General features: G+C 48.1%; 9 protein-coding genes across 9 annotated transcripts; 6 read left to right on the top strand and 3 right to left on the bottom strand.

The window, feature by feature from the left end:
• Positions 1-579: 579 nt before the first annotated feature.
• PENARI_c020G08163 (zinc-binding alcohol dehydrogenase family protein) lies at positions 580-1,626 on the bottom strand (the record flags this gene model as incomplete). Its single annotated transcript, XM_022635056.1, has 1 exon — positions 580-1,626. One exon carries the CDS (start codon positions 1,624-1,626, stop codon positions 580-582), a length of 1,047 nt encoding a protein of 348 aa, XP_022485060.1.
• Positions 1,627-3,341: 1,715 nt separating this feature from the next.
• Positions 3,342-4,175, top strand: PENARI_c020G10605 (putative EF-hand calcium-binding domain protein; the record flags this gene model as incomplete). The annotated part of the gene is made up of 2 exons (XM_022635096.1): positions 3,342-3,402; positions 3,454-4,175. 2 exons carry the CDS (start codon positions 3,342-3,344, stop codon positions 4,173-4,175), a joined length of 783 nt encoding a protein of 260 aa, XP_022485032.1.
• Positions 4,176-5,377: 1,202 nt separating this feature from the next.
• Positions 5,378-7,757, top strand: PENARI_c020G03439 (putative alpha-L-rhamnosidase C; the record flags this gene model as incomplete). The annotated part of the gene is made up of 2 exons (XM_022634975.1): positions 5,378-5,563; positions 5,613-7,757. 2 exons carry the CDS (start codon positions 5,378-5,380, stop codon positions 7,755-7,757), a joined length of 2,331 nt encoding a protein of 776 aa, XP_022485129.1.
• Positions 7,758-8,123: 366 nt separating this feature from the next.
• PENARI_c020G01017 (uncharacterized protein) lies at positions 8,124-8,467 on the bottom strand (the record flags this gene model as incomplete). Its single annotated transcript, XM_022634932.1, has 2 exons — positions 8,124-8,290; positions 8,353-8,467. The coding sequence occupies 2 exons, from the start codon at positions 8,465-8,467 to the stop codon at positions 8,124-8,126; spliced, it is 282 nt and encodes a 93-aa protein (XP_022485130.1).
• Positions 8,468-9,415: 948 nt separating this feature from the next.
• PENARI_c020G08104 (DUF3632 domain-containing protein) lies at positions 9,416-10,276 on the bottom strand (the record flags this gene model as incomplete). Its single annotated transcript, XM_022635053.1, has 1 exon — positions 9,416-10,276. The coding sequence occupies one exon, from the start codon at positions 10,274-10,276 to the stop codon at positions 9,416-9,418; it is 861 nt and encodes a 286-aa protein (XP_022485163.1).
• A 1,113-nt stretch (positions 10,277-11,389) lies between these two features.
• Positions 11,390-11,980, top strand: PENARI_c020G06992 (uncharacterized protein; the record flags this gene model as incomplete). Its single annotated transcript, XM_022635031.1, has 2 exons — positions 11,390-11,506; positions 11,564-11,980. The coding sequence occupies 2 exons, from the start codon at positions 11,390-11,392 to the stop codon at positions 11,978-11,980; spliced, it is 534 nt and encodes a 177-aa protein (XP_022485027.1).
• Positions 11,981-14,778: 2,798 nt separating this feature from the next.
• Positions 14,779-16,040, top strand: PENARI_c020G04777 (uncharacterized protein; the record flags this gene model as incomplete). Its single annotated transcript, XM_022634993.1, has 6 exons — positions 14,779-14,939; positions 14,998-15,047; positions 15,096-15,119; positions 15,169-15,258; positions 15,326-15,689; positions 15,986-16,040. 6 exons carry the CDS (start codon positions 14,779-14,781, stop codon positions 16,038-16,040), a joined length of 744 nt encoding a protein of 247 aa, XP_022485201.1.
• Positions 16,041-16,165: 125 nt separating this feature from the next.
• Positions 16,166-16,865, top strand: PENARI_c020G07901 (peroxiredoxin-like family protein; the record flags this gene model as incomplete). Its single annotated transcript, XM_022635050.1, has 2 exons — positions 16,166-16,325; positions 16,375-16,865. The coding sequence occupies 2 exons, from the start codon at positions 16,166-16,168 to the stop codon at positions 16,863-16,865; spliced, it is 651 nt and encodes a 216-aa protein (XP_022485103.1).
• Positions 16,866-17,870: 1,005 nt separating this feature from the next.
• Positions 17,871-19,607, top strand: PENARI_c020G00687 (uncharacterized protein; the record flags this gene model as incomplete). The annotated part of the gene is made up of 1 exon (XM_022634928.1): positions 17,871-19,607. The coding sequence occupies one exon, from the start codon at positions 17,871-17,873 to the stop codon at positions 19,605-19,607; it is 1,737 nt and encodes a 578-aa protein (XP_022485058.1).
• Positions 19,608-21,560: the final 1,953 nt, after the last annotated feature.

Consider the following 21,560-nt stretch of genomic DNA (forward strand, 5'->3'; position numbering starts at 1 on the left):
CTTCGAAAACCATATTGTGTCATGCAAGCTTCACAGGGCTGGGGAGACTAAACCGCCTTGAAGCACACTGATTGGCCGGCAATCTAAGCTTAGCAGGTGCCGGTGGTTCCGCCCCGCCGGTGGAGGTTAAACTTAAAGTGGTAAAGCTCGTCTGCAGATATTAACTGTTTATTCATCTTTTCATTCTCGATTATTTGCCGACGGATATACGGAGTAAAAGACTAATACTGTCGCTATTGATTTGAAATCAAACTGGGCTCACACACTTGCCCAGGTGGTTGGATGTGATATCTAATGCGAGGACGCGAGGCCTCCGGGTTGATGGAAGGATCGTGCAGCTGGTTTGATAATCCAGGACAAGATATGTAGCCACCTGGGCAGGAACAGTGTGATTTAGGGTACACGATGACGATATTAACCGTGTAGTACAGAGTGGAGGAATCAAATGTTTATTCGAAGACAAGTCGCACAATCTGGAGACTACTGTGGCTGAGGAGTGTGGGTATGTAAAAAAAAAATGAAAGTGGTATTTTGGAAGCCTAAACCGGGTTTCATCGTAGACAGAAAGTAGTGTCCCACTCAAGGAGTCTCGGAGACGTTGTAAACCAGCTTCTCGCCGCTGACCTTGTCCTCCTTGAGCAGCTTCAAACCCTCTATCACACCCTGCAAGCCATTCGGGCCAACCTTGGGAGGGTGAACCTTGAGCTTGCCCTGGTTGAGCAGACTCTCAACAATGGGGATGAACTTCTCGGCGTGAGCTCTGTCCTCCGGCTTGGCGGGAAGGGGAGTGTCGCCGAACGAGAACGCCTCGCCAAGGGTAGTGTAAGCCAAGGTGAAACGGTCATTGACGTTTTCACGCTCGATCTTGACATTAAGCAGAGCGCTGTACTCGCCACCCTCGGTGGACAGGGCATTGTCACAGAACGCAGCGCTAGCCTCGAGCGAGATACAGTCAAAGGCAAGCTTCAGCTTGTTATCAGTAGCCTTGCGGATCTCAGCAGGGGCATTGGCGTCCTTGTAGTCATAGACTTCGTCGGCTCCAAGGCTGCGGACCAAGTCGAAGTTGCGAGGCGAGCAAGTGGTCAGCACCTTGTAGCCGGACAGCTTGGCGAACTGGATAGCTAGGGTTCCGGTCGCGGTGGAGCCACCGTAGATCAGGATCGGGGTGTTATCCTTGATCGGCTCGGTGGGCAGTGCCAGCTTCAGACTCTGGTACAGAGCCTGACCAACAGTGCTGATACCCACACCGAGGGTGGCGGCTTCCTGGAAGCTCATGGCCTCAGGGATCTTCCACTGCAAATCGCCTTTGACGGCGATGTACTCGGCGAAAGAGCCGTCTTCGGGCTGGACGGCGTTACCACCGTGCGTAAATCCGCACACGCGGTCACCCTTGGCGAATTTCTTTCGCACGTCTTTGCCGACGGCTTCGACGACGCCGGAGTAGTCACATCCCACCAGGACACCTGGAGGAGAGAGGTAGGCAATGTGCTTCCAGTCGGTGGGGTTCAAGCCCACACTGACGGTCTTGACGATCATATAGTCATCCCGGAGTTGAGGGATGGGACGGTCGGTGACGAGACCCTCCTTGCCCTTCTCGACGACGACAATTGCTTTCTGGGTAGACATTGTGAGATGATGTATAAATTAGTTAGAGAAGCATTGGATCTTAGCAGTTAAATAGTCGGATGTGGTGATTACAAATAAATCATGACGTTCTTCGGGAAGTCCCCACTCGTCCCTACTATTGCGCCGACTCCGTTCCTTTACCTCGGCTTCCTCTCTGTGGTACGGAAATTCTGTACTGCCTTGTTCTCAGGAATGAAACATGAATAATTTGGGAAACGGTTCCACATGACTCGTGTCCTAGAAAGAATGGGCAGACCTGCCCGAATTGCACTCCCTGCCTGGCGGCTTCTTCGGATGATCGCTTAAACGTCTTAACATGGAACAAAGCTCTATTGAGAGCAAAAGAGGCAGCATAAGATTTAAGCACACATCCCGGTTCCCGAGGATCCGCTACAGCACCTAGTAGGATGCTCAAGTCACGGCTCAGGCAGAATAACATGTACCTCTTCGGTATTTTGAATATACAACACCGTTCTAATATACAATGTGGGTAACTATAAAAACGTATTCGTATACTAGTATTGTCCTAGTAGCATACTAGTGTATAAATAAGCCTTACGTCCCCTCTCTTTAACCTCTAGTCTCAATTAGGCTTCTAACGGTATAGACTACTTCTCTGATCGAAATTCACGCAAATATTTCAAAACAAGTCGCTCCTCTTCAACTCGCTTAAGGGCATTTGCCAGAGCCTGGGAGACTGTTTATTTCACTTTCCCTGCCATACCATTCCGGAACGCCGAGATTCCTCGCTACCGCGTTGGCCAATATGCGCGGATCCGGCCCAATCGGGAAGAACACGCCTACAGAGGATGATGAACTGTATATTATTACCAAACAATTCTTACTGGGCTTCATTGACTCATATGGGCACAGGATACGGACTGGACGGAATGATCGATATTATCCACCACTACAGGATACGTGAATAGAATAAGTAGAGACCGATTGACGAAGAGGAGCGGATTTCTGCAATGAACGCAAAGGTATTTAATTCCCAAGAAATACCAACGTACTCCAACCAAGCAACGCTTGCGCTATGGATGCTATGGTATGAGTGGGGCTCTAATTGCTGCATTTTGCAGGACGCTCAAAAAGAGAATAACGGAATCTATACGAGTAGTTGATCTACATCTGAGCTACTGCATTTGTATAGATGCTGATCATCATAGTGACGGACGTCTACCTCGCATAGATTCAGACAAACCTTACCTGACTGGATGCTCGCCGCCTACGAAACATCCTGTTAAGTGATGAGTAGCACAAACCCTACTTCGTTCCGTACTGCTAGATCGAGGCTGAAGGAGTGGATAGACAAGAAGCGATGCTTGACTCCCTGATAGGCTGTGTCTACACCGAGGGCTTCTTTCTCCGTCGCCTGTAGCCAGGTGAAAGATTAGAGGTGTATCTTTACAAGATGGTTCCAAGGCCTCTACAACGACAAGTTTCGAGAGGCCGATGTCGACGTTGGAATTGATTTGGACATGGAAGCAAAGTGAGTTGAGAAACACGGAGTTATCGGAATAATGAGGACAATTTATCTTTTAGAATACAAGAAAACCCGAGGCTATCGTGATCTCAAACTGAGATAAGACCGAGAGTACTTTTCACTGTACATCGAGTGCAGTGGAAGGAATAAGCGCGGGGATCGCGGGGTCAACGCTTCTGCTCCCCACCAATTTACCATCCCTTCCTCTCACTTCTCTTTCCTACCCACAATGAAGGTCCTCTGTCTACACGGGAAAGGCACAAGTGGAACCATCTTCCGCTCCCAAATTTGTTAGCTCCCCCACCGGCCAGCCACTCACCGTAAAACGCTAATATCACCAGCTTCATTCCGCTCCAGACTACCCGGCGAATCTATTGAGTTTGATTTCATCGACGGTCCATTCCAGTGTACCCCAGCTCCAGGCATAGATCTATTTTACAGCCCACCCTACTATTCCTTCTGGGAACGGGATGATGTCGACTCCATCCGAGCTGCCTATGACTGGCTGACCGAATACATCGCCAAGAACGGCCCATACGATCTCGCGCTTATGTTCTCCCAGGGTTGTGTGCTAGGCTCTACTGCTCTTCTACTCCACCAGGAAGAGACACCCCACCTCCCACCGCCCTTCAAAGCTGCTATTTTCGTCTGTGGAGGCGCATCATTGATCATGCTGGAGGAGCTGGGTTTCCATGTATCAGCCGAGGCGCGCGCGCGCGATGCTGCATCTAGGACTGCTTTGGCTTCGCAGGCTGGGTCTTCAGCTGTGCTGGCTCAAGGTTCCAGTCGCTGGACCGGTCTCGAGTCTTTGGACAGTGGATTGTCGGAGGATGAATTGCGGGCTGAGATTAGAAGTCCATTCCGTATTAACATTCCCACTGCGCATATATACGGTGTCAAGGATCCTCGGTATGTGGCTGGCGTGCATCTTTCTGGAATCTGTGACCCGGAGAAACGCCGCACGTACGATCATGGTGGTGGGCATGAGATTCCGCGGACGGGTGCTGTCAGTGATAAGATCGCGGAGATGTTCCAATGGGCGGCTGCCCAAGGGGCTGTTTGAAATTAAGCATCGCTCGTATTGGATGCTGAGTTGGGCTGCTCGTCTTGTGAATTCTGTTGGGTTTCTTCATTCATAGATTCCGGATAAATATATACAGGGAGCCAATGTATAGTTGGTATTCGTACCCCCGGGCATGAACCAGTTGCCAGAATCACATTATCTCTCGCTCGAACAAGACAGTTTGCCTGGCTCTTGGTCTATTAGTGATTTTGAATCTCTTCGATCAACCGTGGGATCTCCTCGGGGCTCTAGAGTTGGGGTTTGGTAGCTGTTCAGCAGAAAGCGACAAAGAAGCTGAATTACTCAGCGTATAAGCTATATAAGCTACTCAGTGCCCAAGGGGCAATTTATTTGGCGTAAATCAATACCATCTCAAACAATATCTGCCACGCTAGTATCGATGATAAATTCTCTCATCAAGTACCCGTTTGAAGGCTCAGGACATTCATTGGCTATGACATCAAAGAACACAGCTGGGAGTCACCGAGTTCGGCTATTTCATGTAAAGATAGAAAATTGAAGTTGAGATCGTTAGCCGAATGCCCTATACCATTGTAGCCTTGATGATTGTCACGAAGATAAACTATAAAGATAGAATTTTATCATCTCCGAACACTACCATCTCTTAACATTAATATGTATGAGGATACGAGCGCCAAGAAAAACTCCAATGAGGGGAATGGGTCCTTACTTCGCCTCCAGGAATCTTGTTTAAGGTTTAACGTTACACCAATCTGCGTAGCATATTAGAGCTCGAATAGATTCTGGCCCATGCGGCTACGAAGATACCGGAATGACGTCTCTTCAATACCGGTGGTATCTTAAGTATTCAACGGGTACTAAATACGAGAAGGCGCGAAGTTCGTAGGTAATCCTACTAACCGTCTCGTATGCTCGCATTCACTCTTCATATTCACTTATAGCCACTATTGATTGCCCCACGAAGAATTGGCTCCACTTATCTCGCAAAAGAGCGAACCGACAATTCACTTCAGGTATATTTGAGAAATTATAAGTATGTCCCAGCATTCCCTTTCAAGATAGAATATCGGATATCCGTCCGAATTTCATACCTCAGCTACCTAAAGATGAAATTTGAAAAATATCTCCCCCTGCTAGGGTCCTCACTCTCGAGTGTAGCTGTCGCCGACTGTTTTGGAAATTATAGGGCTGTGGCCTATACAACCTCCAACGGGACATGGATGCCCTATGACAAGAATACTGCTCTCAAGCTTTCTTCTGATGGTATAACACCTTCAGTTGCTTTCCTTGATTATGGGCATGATGTGGAAGGTCTTGCCACTTTTGATGTTGCTCGAAGGTTCGGAAACACGTCCGTCTTCGAGATGACATACAGTGAGACTCGCGCTCTAGTGGACTCTGCAATGGTGAGCGAGAATTTGATTCACTTTTTATATAAGACTCTGAATTTCTTAGGGAGATGGCCCTCTTCCACTGGCTGCTGCTATGGACACGTACCGGATCAACCGATACAATATCACAGATGAAACCACCTACATCAACCGTTTGATCCAAGGAGGCTTACGCTACCAGAAGCTGAACCTCTCCAGTGCCGGAGAGATCGAGTTATCCTGTGTTGGGTTCCAACCTGCAGTATCCACTGCTCCCATCTCTGATCTTCCAGGCTCTTTCAAATGTTCCGATCCTGTTCTGAATCGCATATGGCAAGTTGGTGCTCATACCACGCAGCTGAATGAGATTCCAGCCAATTCTCTGCCAGACTTCTGGGTTCTCACCGATGAAGGCGCCTTTATTGACAGCCTGGCACCTCAGCCGCTCGCCACTGATTGGTCTACACAGCTGATTGCTTACGATCTGGAATTCTCGGTGAAGTCGACATCAAATGGATTTGGATTCACTGTCCTAAGTGACACCCTCTCGAATGGAATTTACATTCTCGTCAACATTGCCAATTCTTCCATATCCGCCCATGCAGGCTCTACCGAGAGATCCGTTCCTCTTGCATCAGCCACATTGCCATCATTCGTCACGATGAACAAATGGCATACAATTTGCAGTGTTGTGAATATGACCCAGATTTCTGTCAAAATTGATGATACTGTTGTCTTTCACTTCACTCAAACTTCTGCCTTCTATGGGTCCTTTGGACTGGGGGCATCCCTCGGCCATTCCGCCATTTTCTCGAATGTCTCCCTTTCCGTGTCGGGCCAATTAATGTACTTCTCTCCACTGAAAAACTCGTCTGCCTTGAATGACTTTCTCCTTGGCACGAACCCATTGTCTGTGAGCGTTGATGGATCTCGTCGCGATCGCATTGCTTATGCAGGAGACTTGGACATGACGACAGGCACGGCCTTTGCTAGCACATATGGCCAAGAATATCTGAACGGTTCAATTGAGCTGTTAGGTTCATTTCAATTGCCTCCTGGTTTTTTCGTTCCCAATGCCAAGATCCAGCAGTCTCCTCGCACCTCTGAGATTGACGGGAACATTACTGGTCTTATCGGATATTCATTCAGCATTGTCAGCTCTATGGCTCGCTTCTATGAACAAACGGGTGATCTGGCCTTCCTGAATCGCTGGGCACCAAAAGCAGCTCGAATGTTTGATTGGGCTCACTCACAAACCCTTGCTAATGGTTTATTCAATGTCTCTAACTCCGCAATGGGAGGTGACTGGAATTACTATGATCCTTCTATGAGTGGGGTGGTTGCTAAATTCAACCTCGTCTATGCCTATACCCTCAAGCAATGGATTCCCTTCATGGATGCTGCAGGTCTGAACAGGAACAGATATGCGTCGCACTTGCACACACTGCAAACCGCTATCAATAAGCATCTCTGGAGTGACACCCTGCAGGCATATTATCTATCGGACACTCATAAGGATTTCTTCTCACAAGAGGCAAATGCTCTTGCTATCCTAAGTGACACGGCGATGATCAAAAACGGAACCTTCAAACCTGTCCTCGAAACAATGGCACGGGAATTGTACTTGCCCGCAGGAACACTTGCATTCTCCAACAAAAGCCCCGCAAGTGGATGGGCACAGAAGGTTAGCCCTTATGCCTCTGGCTATCATCTGAAGGCCGCTTTCCGTGCGAATGATAGTACCAATGCGAGGCATCTTCTCCACAACGTCTGGGGCCCTATGAGTGACCCAACTCATAGTGATTATACCGGTTGCACGTGGGAAGTCATGAATGCTGATGGTACCCCTGGACTTGGGTCTTCAACTTCAATGTGCCACGCTTGGGGTTCCGGGCCGACAGCCGATTTGAGTCGCTATGTTCTTGGAGTACAACCTGTGAAGCATGGCTTCGAAGAGTGGCAAGTTGTCCCCCAGACGTTGGATCTCGATTGGGCTCAGGGCAAATACCCAATTCCCAATGGAAAAGTTCATGTGAACTGGTCATTTGATCGGGCTGACTTGCTTCACATGACTGTCATTGCTCCCGAGGGAACTAATGGAACTGTCTATCTTCCTGCTCCGCTGAAGAGGAAATTGACCAAGTACGATGCATCGGGTTTTACTTCGACCAACGAAGGATCCTTTACGGTCCAAGGTGGGAAGAATTTCACTTTCCACCAAACGTCCTGAGTTGCAGGTTTTGACAATTGAAATTGCTGCTTGTGGAAATGTAAACTGATGTACCATAACCCAATTTTCTTTTTTCTTTTTTTCTTTTTTCTTTTTTTTCTTTTTTGGTTTCCCTGAGCATCACTTATGTTCTGTTTCTTTCAGTTGCTGCCTGTCGAGGATCCAAGCGGGATTGAGATTACACTACGCCAGTATGTCCATCTAACCTGATATAGATGGTGGCAGTACCAGGCACCAGCATGTGTTTAGACTTAGATCGCGATGCCACAGCTTATAGATCCACTGCGATCCATAACCTTCTTAGTTAATGAAATAATGGTGAGAATGATCTAATTCCTGGGAAGCTGAGGAAGGCTTGATAACTATCTAGAAAGTCCTGTAAGGATGACCAGATGGATCCGGGCGCCAGGAAATGTCAACATCTTCCTCATCCGAGCTTTCGTTGTCGCCCTTTGCTTTCTTGGGTCGTGCGTGGCGAAGTCGATCACCGCCAAAGGCTTTGCTGCGCTCAATGGCTGTCTTGTAATCCTGAGCTGCAAGATATTGTTAGCACATTGAATATCTAAATACCCGATTGTAGCAGCCAGCTACTTACTGGTTCGTTCATCTATATCATTCGAGCCGGGTTCAATAGGATCTTGAATTCCTTGGCCATTGACAGGCTTTTCAGACTGGGACTTTGTGTTCTGCATGTCCGACCGATCTGCCATGTCCGAGATTAAAACAGATTTGAGAAAAAGTGATTTTCGATCACAGTAGGTGAGGGAGATATTTAATGCTCACACCTGGAGGGGCTATACTTATACTGTGACCGTTCAACGTCACCATGATTATTGATGACATGGTCAGGGCATTTGCCCCTGGCACTATCAAATTTGGAATAAGCCTGATAGTACACTTTCAATTTTCTGTGGGTTTCCGTGCGCATTTAGTTGTTAGATATGATATACTGATGTACCTTACTATGTTTCTTGATAAAAGTTATATTTGCAGAAAAATGGTATCTTGTATTCCTATGGGATACAATGCCAAAATCTCTCGATACTTGCGGCGATCGCCACCACAAGTGCCACCGTTATTGAGGACATGTCCGTAGACTTTTGGGGATTCCTAGAACGGAGTAGCTATTTACTTTCGTGAGGCAGTAGAGTTTTATGGCTTTCTCTTATTGAAGGGAATTTGTTGGTGCGAGCTCATAGGATTTGAAACACTTCTTAAGGTCACTGATTTATTTTCAAATTGTCAACTTGCGCAGCTTTCCAGATAAATAGCATGCTGCCGGAGCTTTACTCCCGAACACAGAATGCGGCGCCTAAGGAAATTCCAAAAAACAAAGCACTTAGTAAAATTATGCTCATTTGACGAGCTTGATTGTCAAGCTAGCTCTAGTAGTCCCGCTCATGGCTAATTTCTGAGCAGTAACTGGATACTACGAGCCATGAAGCTACAGGCTCGCATGTCGCCAAATGGCGCCTAGTGACCTTCCGCTGTCCGAATTGACCCATCTTAAATATGCCTACGCGTACATCAAGCCGAAGTCCTATGAAGTGGAAATAATGGTTTATCAACGCCTGAAAGATTGTTTACACTCACTGTGGATGCGAAGAACTACAATTCAGATTTGAAAGTGTGGCTAAGTCTATCGGCTAAGCCATCAACTACTCCTTGCCCTGGGCTCGAGCATGCCGCACGCCTTCACTCGCCGTTGTCAAGATGACCTTGCCAATCTTCTCAATCTCCTCGAGTCTTTTCAACCAGAAATTCCACCGATCCATGCTCATAGGTCCCGCCTTCCAAAGCCTCCCCTCTCTCTCTAACGCCCAGGACTTCTCACCTTTCTTCGCGCCCTCTCTAAGTCTTTCCCCGGCTATCTTGATCCACACCGCCGCAGCAGGTACCTCAAAGTCCCACACCGCATCCTGAAATTCGAGCGCTTCGGAGATGCACTCATAGCCCCAGCTCAATGGTAAGAGACCATCTTCAGCATTCGGTCCCGGAGCAGCCATTGCACAAGATGCCTCCACAAAAGCTAGGTGCACGTGGGCCTCGCGCCTCTTCGCTCTTGTGGCTGGATCCCGCGTCGCCAACGCTTTGCGCCAGTGGCTCTGCTTCCATCCATCTGACCAAGAGTTGCCGAAGCTCCTGAGACCTTTCCAGACTGGGTCGCCGTCCTCTTCGTCTGGTAGCTGGCTAAGTTCCTTTAGCAGGACGACAAGGGCGGGCGTGTGGCTTTCGGGCAGCTCAACAAGCGCGTCTTCGATTATGCCCAGTACGCGGTCTCGCAGGTCGGTCTTCTTTTCGGAGTCATGAGGCTTGGTCATGGCGGCAGCTGTCTCAGATGGCTTGGAGTCGCCTTTTAGGTACGCTTTAAGGGCTGCAGCTTGATGAGGATGCGCCCCAGTCTCTTCCTCGCCGTCCATGGGTGCAGTATGTTGGTCGAACCAAGCGTCGTCGGCGGCGGAGCCGAAGCCGTCGAGCTCGACCGATTTGCACGTCATTTCTTGAATGCTGGTGTTCATGATGACGCAGCGTGAAGGCTCTTGAGGGAATGAGTTTTGGGTCTTTGGGTGTTTGGGAGATAAACAGTTACTATGTTGCGTTGCTGGGACGGGTAACGTGATGGTTGCGTTATGTTCAAGAAAGGAAAGTGTGGAATGGTCGCTATATCGAAAATTTCGAAGAGGGGCAACTAAGCAGCAGAAATCCAAATTAGAGTCACACAACTACCCGACGACGACCGAGGAAGCGCAGTATATTTCTCCGTCCTGTTGCAACAATAGCCAAAAGTGACATCATTAGGCCGCCAATGATGACTGATTTGGGGCCATCCAGGACCGCGGACAAGGGGTCGGAAATAGCGACATGCCTACCTGACACCACAACAACTTGTTCAGTCTAACCGATATTCACGCCCGCAAACTGCATTTACTATCGTCTTTTCTCGCCCGACTTCTTTGATAGATATTGGGTGAACTGTACAACTTTGTTTTGGCCGAAAAGACACGGGCTAAAATCGTGCCCATCTCAGGCAAGAGACTTTGCGGCGCCGCCAAGCCGCTTAATCCCGTCAGCCGCATTGTGGGGTCTGGGGCCGAGACGATATTGGGGGCTGACGCCCCCAATAGAATCCTCCTAGCCTTGTGTTCAAACGAACGAAGTAATTGGGCAGGCACGAGGCCGAGAGCGGTCAAAGGCTTTTTGCAAAAATATTTACAGAGCATTGGACTAGCTGGCCCCCATACACAGCCTCCATACGGGATGTCATAAGTGCTGTCGTGAAATGAAGGCCATGTGTCATGGAGATAGGTATTCGCTGTGGTGCCGGCATAATGGCTACAGGCATGCGTACCGGGGTGGAAATCACCGCCTCATAATGTTGCCTTGGCCCCGGCCCCCGCGCGACATATGCTTCCTTCGTCAGCCGATCGACGCTCTGGTCGACCATATGCTATAATTCTGTGACTGCTAGTGTAGGACGTTTACTCAACCCTTGTGACTCCATCAATAGTTATAAGAGAGCCTTTGCCGGCTCGAAGATTCGAACAACAAGCACTCAGACCTCATCTCAACATCAACAGTTCAATCACGACCCTGCAGCAATCGTTTTCTACTCAAACTCCCCAACCACAACAATGAAGCTCACTTTGGCAACCATCTCCATCCTCTTCTTGAGCCTCACCTCCGCCCTTCCGGCCGAGGACTTTGCTGATCTGGAAGAACGTGCGGAGCCCTCCAACGCACCCATTGACGTATGTTAACCCTCAGCCAACTTGAAACCTTCCCATGCCGACTGATACCTCTTGCAGTGGGATGGTCCCAACGCCTCTGCGTCCATCAAGTGCGGCAAGAACACTTATGATGGCCACGATATTTTCCTTGCCGCGCAGCACGCCGTGAACCTGGGCCTGCTGAACCCTCCTGAGACGCGAGGCGCGAAGAGCTACCCGCACCCGTTCGACAACGATGACAGCAAGGGTGTGAAGCTGCACTTCCCTGCTCACTGCCCGGAGCACGACCAGAACCGAAAGGAGTACCCGCTCGTCAAGAACGGGCCTTACAATAGTGGCAAGAATAACAAGAAGTACGGGGATGAGCGCGTCGTGTTTTACTACGATGGCGAGGCGCAAGGTGTGGATGGCCACCCGTTGGTTTACTACTGTGGCTTAATGACCCATGAGGGTGCGGAGCGGGGCGGTTTCGTGCAATGCCCCGATGGAAAATAGGCTTGCACCCAAGTCCATACACAGATTCCGAGCGTTGAAAAACCGGTCCATGAAAGAATTTTGGAGGTTGTTGGGCTGGGTGATTGCATGAAAGGGCTTCTATCCAAGTTCGCTCACCAACCCCGATTTTTCTTGGGGCGGTACCTTTGTATCCACGCCAGCATCATATTTAGAATGTAAATAGTCTAGTGTACAAATTTGATCTGCTCCCTTTCTACGAGAACTCGCAGTGGAGGACCGTCGCGACTTCCATCCCCGTCGCTTCAACACCTCTTCTTCACTACTTGGTTCCCTTAGGCGCCGTTTCTGTCGCAATTTACGCGATGCAAGAAAATATTTAGCCGATGATCAGACAATATTTTTGTCGCAAAAATCCGACTACAGAGCGGTCGAGAAGAATGATAAACTGACTATTTCGTTCAGTTTCATTTGGAACAGTGAAAGAAGTAGGATGTTTATTGATTACTATTTGCTAAAAGACACACTTCACGCGCATTTCCTTATACTTAGGACCCCCCTCCCTCCCCAAAGTGTGCTGCACATATTATTTAACCTTGCGTTAACTGAGAATAACCCTGTTTGCTTGGGGGTTTGAGATCACGTACGTTCACTGATGAAGATTTCGACATTAATCCCTGGCGAGTTGAATCATGACCTGACCAGTAACCTGCTACGTGTGCAGTCCACTCTGTCCTTAAAGAAACCGGATGTGGTGGCCCAGATACAGTAAAAACCGTGCCTGGCCCCAGCCTGTCCGTCCACTTCGTTTCCAAAATCATGTTTAAAGCTGTTTGAACACTGATCTAGCTATTCTGAGGTGCGCCACAGTCATCTTTACTTCCCGCCCCGCGTAGGTCTTACGTAGACTGACCTACTTCGAAGATTGCTTCTTCAGATACATAGATATAACAATACGCGGAAGTAAAGTAGTCTTATGGGATAGTAATGTACTCATGTCATCTCTTTGTTGCGTAGCCCACGACTCCACAAGAAAATAAAGTCAAAATAAGCATAATAAGTTGATACATGATTTGATACGAAAACATTGGTTCTTATTTACAGTGTTTTGGTCTTATAAACAAAGCTCCGCTTTGATCGTGTCAACCAATCCTGAGAAGTCTTTCCTGGAATCTAGAGAGATCCTTACAAGTAGACCTTGCGACCTTTAACCTTATCTGGCCATGCACGAACTAATATCGGAGCTGTTGGTGGGACCGATTGAAGGTAGGACGTGTTTAAAAATGCTGTGACCGCCTGTTTGCAGGAATTGGCAAGGATATGGTCTATTAAGAGGGCAATGTATCCGCCAAACAGTTTCCCATTGTAGTAGGACGTCTACCAACTATGCTAGCAAGCGTGCAGCATTTTGCGAGTGCGGTATTCGTGAATTTGGGGTGAGCTAAAGGTAACTAGTTCAAGTGTAAGCTGGTGCTCTTTCACATACTGGTAAAAATTATTTCTAATATATTCAGCCAGCATGATGGCTGATTGTGAGCACCCACCCTAAGGTGTGGTGATCATCCAGTGTGTACGACCTACTAGATAGTAGGCCACTCTCGGCTTGCGACTTGCCATTCTGTGGAACACTCCCTTATGTACCTAACCCTGTTCTTCGTGTTCAACTATATATTGTTACTTGCCTTGATGACTGTTTACTTCATCATAGTTTGGTAACATTACGGAGAGACCGATACCTCGGTATAGATCTATTCGGTGCCCCACCTCGCATCGCTCCTCAATACCCTTAAAAGGACGTTGCGCGTATAAGACCTAGCGGACAACGGTACAATTCAAAGACAGATAATCGACGTTGGAAACAGAAAAGCCTTATGCAAGTATAACACGTGATCCTTTAACATAGCGACAACCCATCCAGCCATCTGGTGACATTATCGCAAGTTTTGGGCTTGCCAAACATAAGTCAAATATTCTTGTGGAAACTTAGAGTTGGGTCCATGACAGTGGCAAAGTTTTGACAGTACTGATCCAGATTTACACTATAAAGAAGACTCTAATTCGACACGTTATTAACAAGGGCAACCAAGTTGCAATCATCAGTGGCCTATGTTGGGGTGGAATAGCTTCATAATAGATTTAGGGCTCATAAGAAGATACTAGCCCGTTTTAGAAGCTGCGTATCGGCTATTGTGGTCTTGATTTAGAGCAAATCGGTCTTATCACTGTAGGAGGACTCAATGAGAAACGTGTAGGTCTAATCAACGAACTTAAGAAATTCTGTAATTCTGTATCTGGCTTTCTACAAATCTGTATAGGGCCCGGCCTAGATAAATCATTTCGCCAAAACTGGAGTATCAATCAATGCTTTAGTATACCGGCTTTATTTCGCCGACAGAGATTAATAGTGTACGGGCTTAGTGCGCCACATGGTGGACATGTGTAGGTTGCCTGGTATGTCTGCACGGTGGCAGCATGCATCTTCCTGATCTGTCGCCTTGTGGTCCGAGTGAGGCTCCTGAAACGGCTTTACCTTGACGACCTGTTCGTTTCTCTGGCTGCCTTGTGTCTAATCGGAGACCTGGCGATCCGGCATTATATGTTCAATCAGGGTAGGTGTTTCAATAAATGAACTGGTGGAGCAAGCTTCTAGGACTCCACTGACGATGCACAGGCATGTCTGAAATGGCGAAGACAACTGTGGATGAACAGATTAATATGACGAAGGTGAAACAGCCTGGGGTTGGAAGAATATGCGACCACATTGTTGATTTCTTATCGAACAGATGATTATCCCGGGATCCACATTATATGTTACTTCGCTGTGGTTGATCAAGTCCAGCATGGTGATCTTATACAAGCGCCTGGCGGATCGCACTCGGTATCAGATTGTGTATAACATCACACTTGGTTTCCTGGCTGCGACCTGGCTAGTGCTGTTTTTCGATAATATTTTCAAGTGCTATCCGGTCCAGCGGCAGTGGAAAGCGATTTTAAATCCTGAGTGTGGGGATGCTTCTATATCAACTTCATCACAGACAAAGGGACCGACGATCTTGTAGTGACATGTCCCCAGGACCTTCCACAGTCAATTATTGGCTCACCATTCTCTGTATGGCCCTCTGTCTTGAAATAATTGGACTATCAACTAATTTTACAGTCAACATCTTCAGTGATGTCTTCAGTAAGGCGTCAAGTTCAGTTAATTTTCAATTGCTCCTAACCTAATCTAGTCATCTGCCTCCCCATTACGCAAGTTGCGAGACTCAAAATGACCAAGAAACAAGAGTGGGCTGTCATCTGTCTTCCTCCTGGGTATTCTTGTAGTCATCACCAGCAGTATGTCTCCCTTCTCTCCTCTCATATCATCTCCATTAACCATGTACCCAGTCATCCGGGCAATCTACTCCTACCGCAACGAACAAATGGTCACCTGCACCGTCTCCATGATCGAAACCGCCATTGCCATCATCGCGTCTTGTCTCCCCGTTCTCCGCACCCTAGTATTCGGCTCGCACTCTCGCACGGGAACCTACAGCGGCCATCGCGGCTACGAGCTCTCACACTCTGGTGTGCATACCGGCGGCGTCAGCAGGCAGCACACCACCGTCTCCACCTCACAGAGTCAGGTTGACCGTGGCGTAGATGACATCTCGTTTAATGACTCCGAGGACGGATTAGTGAAGGATACGGCACCGATTTCTGGGCCAGGGATCGCCGTCAGACATGAGTATTTCGTGCATCAGGATTATGCGTAAGGCACAGAACTTCTGTGTGGCTTGCGAAGCGCTCACCCGTCGAGTGTGTATACCCGCCACACGATTTTCTCTATTAAAACTTGGATAAATCATAGCCGTATCTTTAAGAATTTAAAGTTTTCAACACAAGGCTGGACGAGATCAGGAAAAAGGCCGCATGATCGGAAACGATCTCTGCACGACCTATACAAAGATTGACGTGGTTTGTAAGTCGTGTTAGAGCTTATGTCGCGCATACATGAACCTGTATTACCTTGAAGGACAAAAATTTCCCTGAATTACAGCGACACAGCGGCACCAATATTGGCGCTGATATCGATATCTTCCAGGAGTATTCACAGAAGTAAGCAGGTGTCTTGACGTCATACACGAGTTCACAACGGCGAATTCTAACAAAGAATTTTCTAGGATAAATCGCATTTTAGCAAAGGCATAAGATTGTTAATTTTTCATATTGACACAGTCGTGAGGCATGTCTTCTACAGGATTTTCGGTCGACAATTCTTTCCTGTCTGATGAGACTCTACATGAAGCTTATGAGCTTGAAGTTCAATCGAAAAATGGTGAGCCCGTTCGCTTCGGTGAGCTGGTTGCTGGGAAGGGGGACTCAGTCACCACAGTGGTCATCTTTGGTGAGCGATTTACTTTTGGCTGGATTCACATGTTCTCACAACCCATCAGTCAGACACTTTTTCTGTATCTATGATCAAGACTATGTCCGCAATCTCGCTGGGCAGATGACCCATACAATACTCGAAACGATACCAAATCATGCCAAGCCGGCACAGGTTATAATTATCGGTTGCGGTGATCACACCCTTATCGGACCATACATGGAGGAAACATCCGACGCCTTCCCAATATATACCGATCCGACAGCAAAGATATATAAGGAGCTCAAGATGAAGAGAACCTGGACGGGATTCAGTGAACCACCGCCGTACTCACTTGAATCGTTCCCTAGCGCTCTATACAAGGACCTCAAGCAGAGATGGAAACGCGGATGGTCTGGGCTCAAGGGCGGTGCTGGAAATCAACAAGGGGGCGAATGGATCTTCCAAAGAGGACAGTTGAAATATGCGCATCGTATGCAGGGCGCGAATGATCATTTAACGGCGGATCGCTTGCTCAATATTTTGACAGTGGATCAAGGTCAAGGGGAGAAAGACTGAGCCTACACTTTGGTCATGAGCAGGTAAGGCGTTCAGGAAAATCAATCGCAAGAACAACCATGACATTATGGCGAAGGTGTACGACAGTTTGTTTAGACCGAATCGAAGGGAACTGCCAAGCCCCTTTTCACTACACAGTTATCCTCCAGAAAGGCGGTCTTTGTTATGTGGCTTTCATATCTGCCAAAGGAAGCTGAGATTCTGGTCCAATTAGGATGAGAATTGCAACAAGAAAAAAATAGGACAAGACGAGGCTGTGACGAGGAAATGCTATCAAGCACCCGGGTGAACATGCCAGATCTACATATACTAAGGACTAATGCTAATTATACACAGTTAACACATCCCTGGTGCGCATGGAGAGCTGGGAGCAGTAGTGCACTACAGGTCTCACATATACAAGGTGGCGTATTGAAACTAAGCCTAATGCACGAATATTCTGAGAGAGGGGATCTAAGTATATCAGGATTTGTGTATAACAATGAGAATAATCTGTTATATGACATATTTCAATTGCAAGCTCGAAGTGGTCGAAGCGAATTGATTATATTTGACGCGAAGGATATACGGTTCGTACCGTATTGTGGCTGAATGATCGGCTCTACCCGAGAGCACCTCGGCTTTTGATCTCAGGGATGGATGCTCCAAACGGCCCCGCGTTTACGGCAGCTTTCACCGTAGATAACTACATACAAATCGGTTGCCAAAAAAGCATGTGTCCGATCTTGCGACTCAAAGCTACGTTCTGACGTTGATTTGGAGATGGGCTTAGATCGCCGGGCCATGACATACATGTTTCTCGGTCACTGGGGTTAGCATAAGTTAGCTGACTTATCCCCCGATCATAGACGCGATTTTCCGGCTTTTGACGAAATCGACCCCACTTTCACGACCTTGCAGTATGTAATCGAGCGGTAACGTGAGTACTCGCATATAAAACAAATAACTTCTCGTCATCGGTCTCAGTCCGGCTTCAGTCTTTCATCAAACCTGAGATTTACCACCATGACTGGAGGACCGATTTTCCTCGTCCCAGCCAGTGACGAATACTATGATCTTGGCTCATTTGGCCACACGATAACTACCACCAGCGCCGATACCCAAACCTGGTTCAATCGAGGCCTAACATGGGTGTATTCATTTAATCATGTAGAAGGCGCCCATTGCTTTGAGCAGGCTATTGCGCATGACCCGGCTTGCGCGATGGCATACTGGGGTCTCGCGTACGCAGTCGGCCCAAACTACAACAAGCCGTGGGAGAAGTTTGATCATGGGGACCTCAACACCTGCGTTCAGCGGGGCTTCGATGCCTCGCGAAAGGCCAAAAAATATGCAGTGAATGCGAGTGCCCTTGAACAAGCTCTCATCGAGGCCATTCAATTCCGGTTTCCGACCAGCCTGCCCGCGAAGGACTACCCAGCAGTGAATAAATGCTATGCTGCCGCTATGAAGCCTGTCTATGAGGCTTTCGGGCATGATCTCGATGTTGCCACGCTCTATGCCGATGCGTTGATGAATATGCACCCTTGGGCGTTGTGGGACCTCTTTACTGGCAAAGCGAACCCCAAAGCCCCCACCATGGAAATCAAAGCCGTGCTAGAACGGGCGCTTGCACAGGAAGAGGATGGTGCATATTTGAATCCCGGCCTGCTTCACCTTTACATTCACTATATCGAGATGTCGCCGGCCCCAGAGCTAGGGATCAACGCAGCCGATCAGCTACGTGATCTCATCCCCGCTGCTGGTCACGTCCGTCATATGCCCACGCACTTGGATATCCTCATTGGCGATTGGAGGCGCTCCATGGCCTCAAACTACAAGTCGACTCTGGCTGATGACGAATATTTCAAGAAGAAAGGCGCGAAGAACTTCTATACTTTCTACCGCATGCACGACTATCACTCCTTGATCTACGCGGCTATGTTTGCGGGCCAATCTAAGACTGCTCTCGACGCAGTCACTCGAATGGAAGCCACACTGCCCGAGGAAGTCCTTCGGATCGAGTCACCTCCCATGGCCGACTGGTTGGAACAGTTCGTTCCCACTCGCTTGCATGTGATGGTTCGCTTTGGTATGTGGGAAGAGCTTAAGCGCAAAGAGCTACCCCACGACCAGGAACTATATGCAGGCACTACTGCAACCACCCACTACGCGAGAGGTGTAGCATATGCCGCCACTGGAGATTTGGCTGCAGCCAAAAAGGAGCAGGAGCTATTCCACGAAACGTGGGCGCGGGTCCCTGAGACACGCCTCTCCTACAACAGCAAACTCGTCGACGTGCTCAAGGTGGCTGCAGCGATGCTAGAAGGGGAAATTGAATACCGTTCTGCCAATTACGACAAATCCTTTGCTTCCCTCCGGAGTGCAATCGATATCGAAGACAAGTTGCAATATGCCGAGCCTTGGTCATGGATGCAGCCTGTCCGCCACGCATATGCTGCCTTGCTGATGGAACAAGGCCATTTGGAAGAAGCGGCGCAGACGTACCGCGCGGATCTAGGTTTTGACAAGTCTGTTATCCGGCCGCGTCGGCATCCTAACAATGTCTGGTCACTCCAGGGATATCATGAGTGTCTGGTTCGCATGGGTAAGACGGAAGAAGCTGCTGGGATTGAGGCGTCGGTCAAGCTAGCTCTTGCTGTCGCGGATATTCCGATCGAGGCGTCATGTTTCTGCCGCTTGGATAACTCTTACGCGCCACAGGTTCTTAATGGGGGCCCTTCTGGTGGAAAATGCTGCTGAATTGTTGATTGAATCTGCTTTGCGGTTCTCACAAAATGACTCCATTTCACGAGATCAGTTATCTCAGGGTTTTGATAGCATCATCAAAAATTTCGTATCTTTCCCGAAGAGTCAAAGCAGAGTAAAACGTATCAATAAAATGCCTTGCAGTGCGTTGATATTGACAAATCCAAGCCTCACTTGTATTAGGTCGGCCGTAGGGCTATGAAGTCTAGCTGTGGGCCTTCCAAGGTTGTCTTGAGGGGCACGGCATTGTCAGCACGTCGCGTGGGACTATGAGAATCGAACACCAGTGATGCATCTAGTCTCGTGACATAGCTAGAGTTGACTGAGAATCACAATGCTGATATTCAAGACACTTGAGTCTCCTTTGTTATCAAGGGTCGGGCATGGAATACCGGATACATATACCGGCCAGGTTGGGTTTCTCCGCTAGCCTATCTAGTAGCCCGCAGCCCGGCACGGCCCGTCGGCCCCCAGTCCCTACAGTGGACCCTCGGAGCCTATTTAAAGCGAGGCTGTTACTGTATTTTGAGTCCTGTTGAATTGCATTAAAACAACCATACAAGATACCTTCGTTACGCTAGCAAATGTCCCAAGGTTTGTAATGGGGTTTACAACTGGTTTCTAGGTAGTGTATCGTGCGTGTCACGAATGCGGTGCACGTGGTTCCAGGTCTGAGGAACGATTCATTGCTACTGCAAAAGGACAGATAAGTCTGTGGAACCATTCTGATCTTGTACCCATTCCTTTCGGTGGCAAAATATAATCAATCTTGCAGAGGTTGTATTTGGATACTGGAGGTTATCAATGCCAAAAACTGCTACTCAACATCTGACTTCAACAAAAGACCCGGAACATCAAACCGGGCTTATCTCTATGTCCTGGCTCTAAGACCCGTGATTCTCTTGCAATTCCAAGTACTTTCATCCTTATTGGGAGTCCAGGGTGAAAGGAGCCTATCAAGTCGTCCAATCCTGTCGTTATGAATGTATCTGGGACACAAATGTCACCCTGGAGGCGCGGGGACCAGGGGGGATTTGGAATTACAAAGGCCCCGAAACAACGGATCCCACATGGTGGTATAATCCCAGTGTAGCAGAAGGCTGACGACGGGACACCAATAACTTGCAGTAGTAACGTGATACTGTATAATGAAGCAAAGGGAGAAGTACCTTTTTTTCCGTACTCATACTTGTGTACTTTAATGTGGTCTTTATATGAGGCTCTTACGGACAAATACGCACCACTAGAGAATATCTCTCCTGAATCTAGAGTTTGCAAATGCGGAAAGTAGCTTTCGGCGGTCATCGGTAAGTCCCAGGAAGCCTGGGGTGAAGAGAGTTTCGATTGTTCCGATGTTGCAGTAAATAGGTATTTGACTACACGGAGCCTCTATTTAATAAATCAACGATATGGTAGCCGGCAACAAGTTTCGGCTTCCAAGAAATACTGACTTCGACTAGTCTCCTTCTTTAAATTGCCTCACAGCTAGATGTCTGACGCTCGGGTGATCCCTCGTACCTGGCATATTATGCCGTACCACATTATTCCGTCCCTCCATCCAAATATAGTCCTGCGAGTGCACGCGGATGATTTGCTCTTGCTTATGATCAAAATGATCGAGAGAATACATGCTTCAATCTTGAAGCCTGCAATCAGTGAGTCTGGATTACAAGCCCTGTCCAATATCTGATCAAAAAGTCCCGGGTAGATTGTGGAAGTATTTGAACACTTGAGAAAGGTCCCGAAACATACCAATGCCTATGTCAGCCTCGGTATATTAGCGCACGTGCTGAGCAAAATGATAAGACTGAAGTCTGTAAAATGACAGCGCTAGTCTAGCTGGTCAAAAGTCGATATCTCCTATCATTAGGGGGCGCTTCCTATAGAGAATCATATGATAAAAAGCGTATTTTGTCAATGTCAGTCCTTTGACAACAACCAGTCGGC

Source organism: Penicillium arizonense (genome assembly GCF_001773325.1).
Source record: "Penicillium arizonense strain CBS 141311 chromosome Unknown PENARI_contig020, whole genome shotgun sequence".
In the NCBI taxonomy this organism is placed as follows: Eukaryota; Fungi; Ascomycota; class Eurotiomycetes; order Eurotiales; family Aspergillaceae; genus Penicillium; species Penicillium arizonense.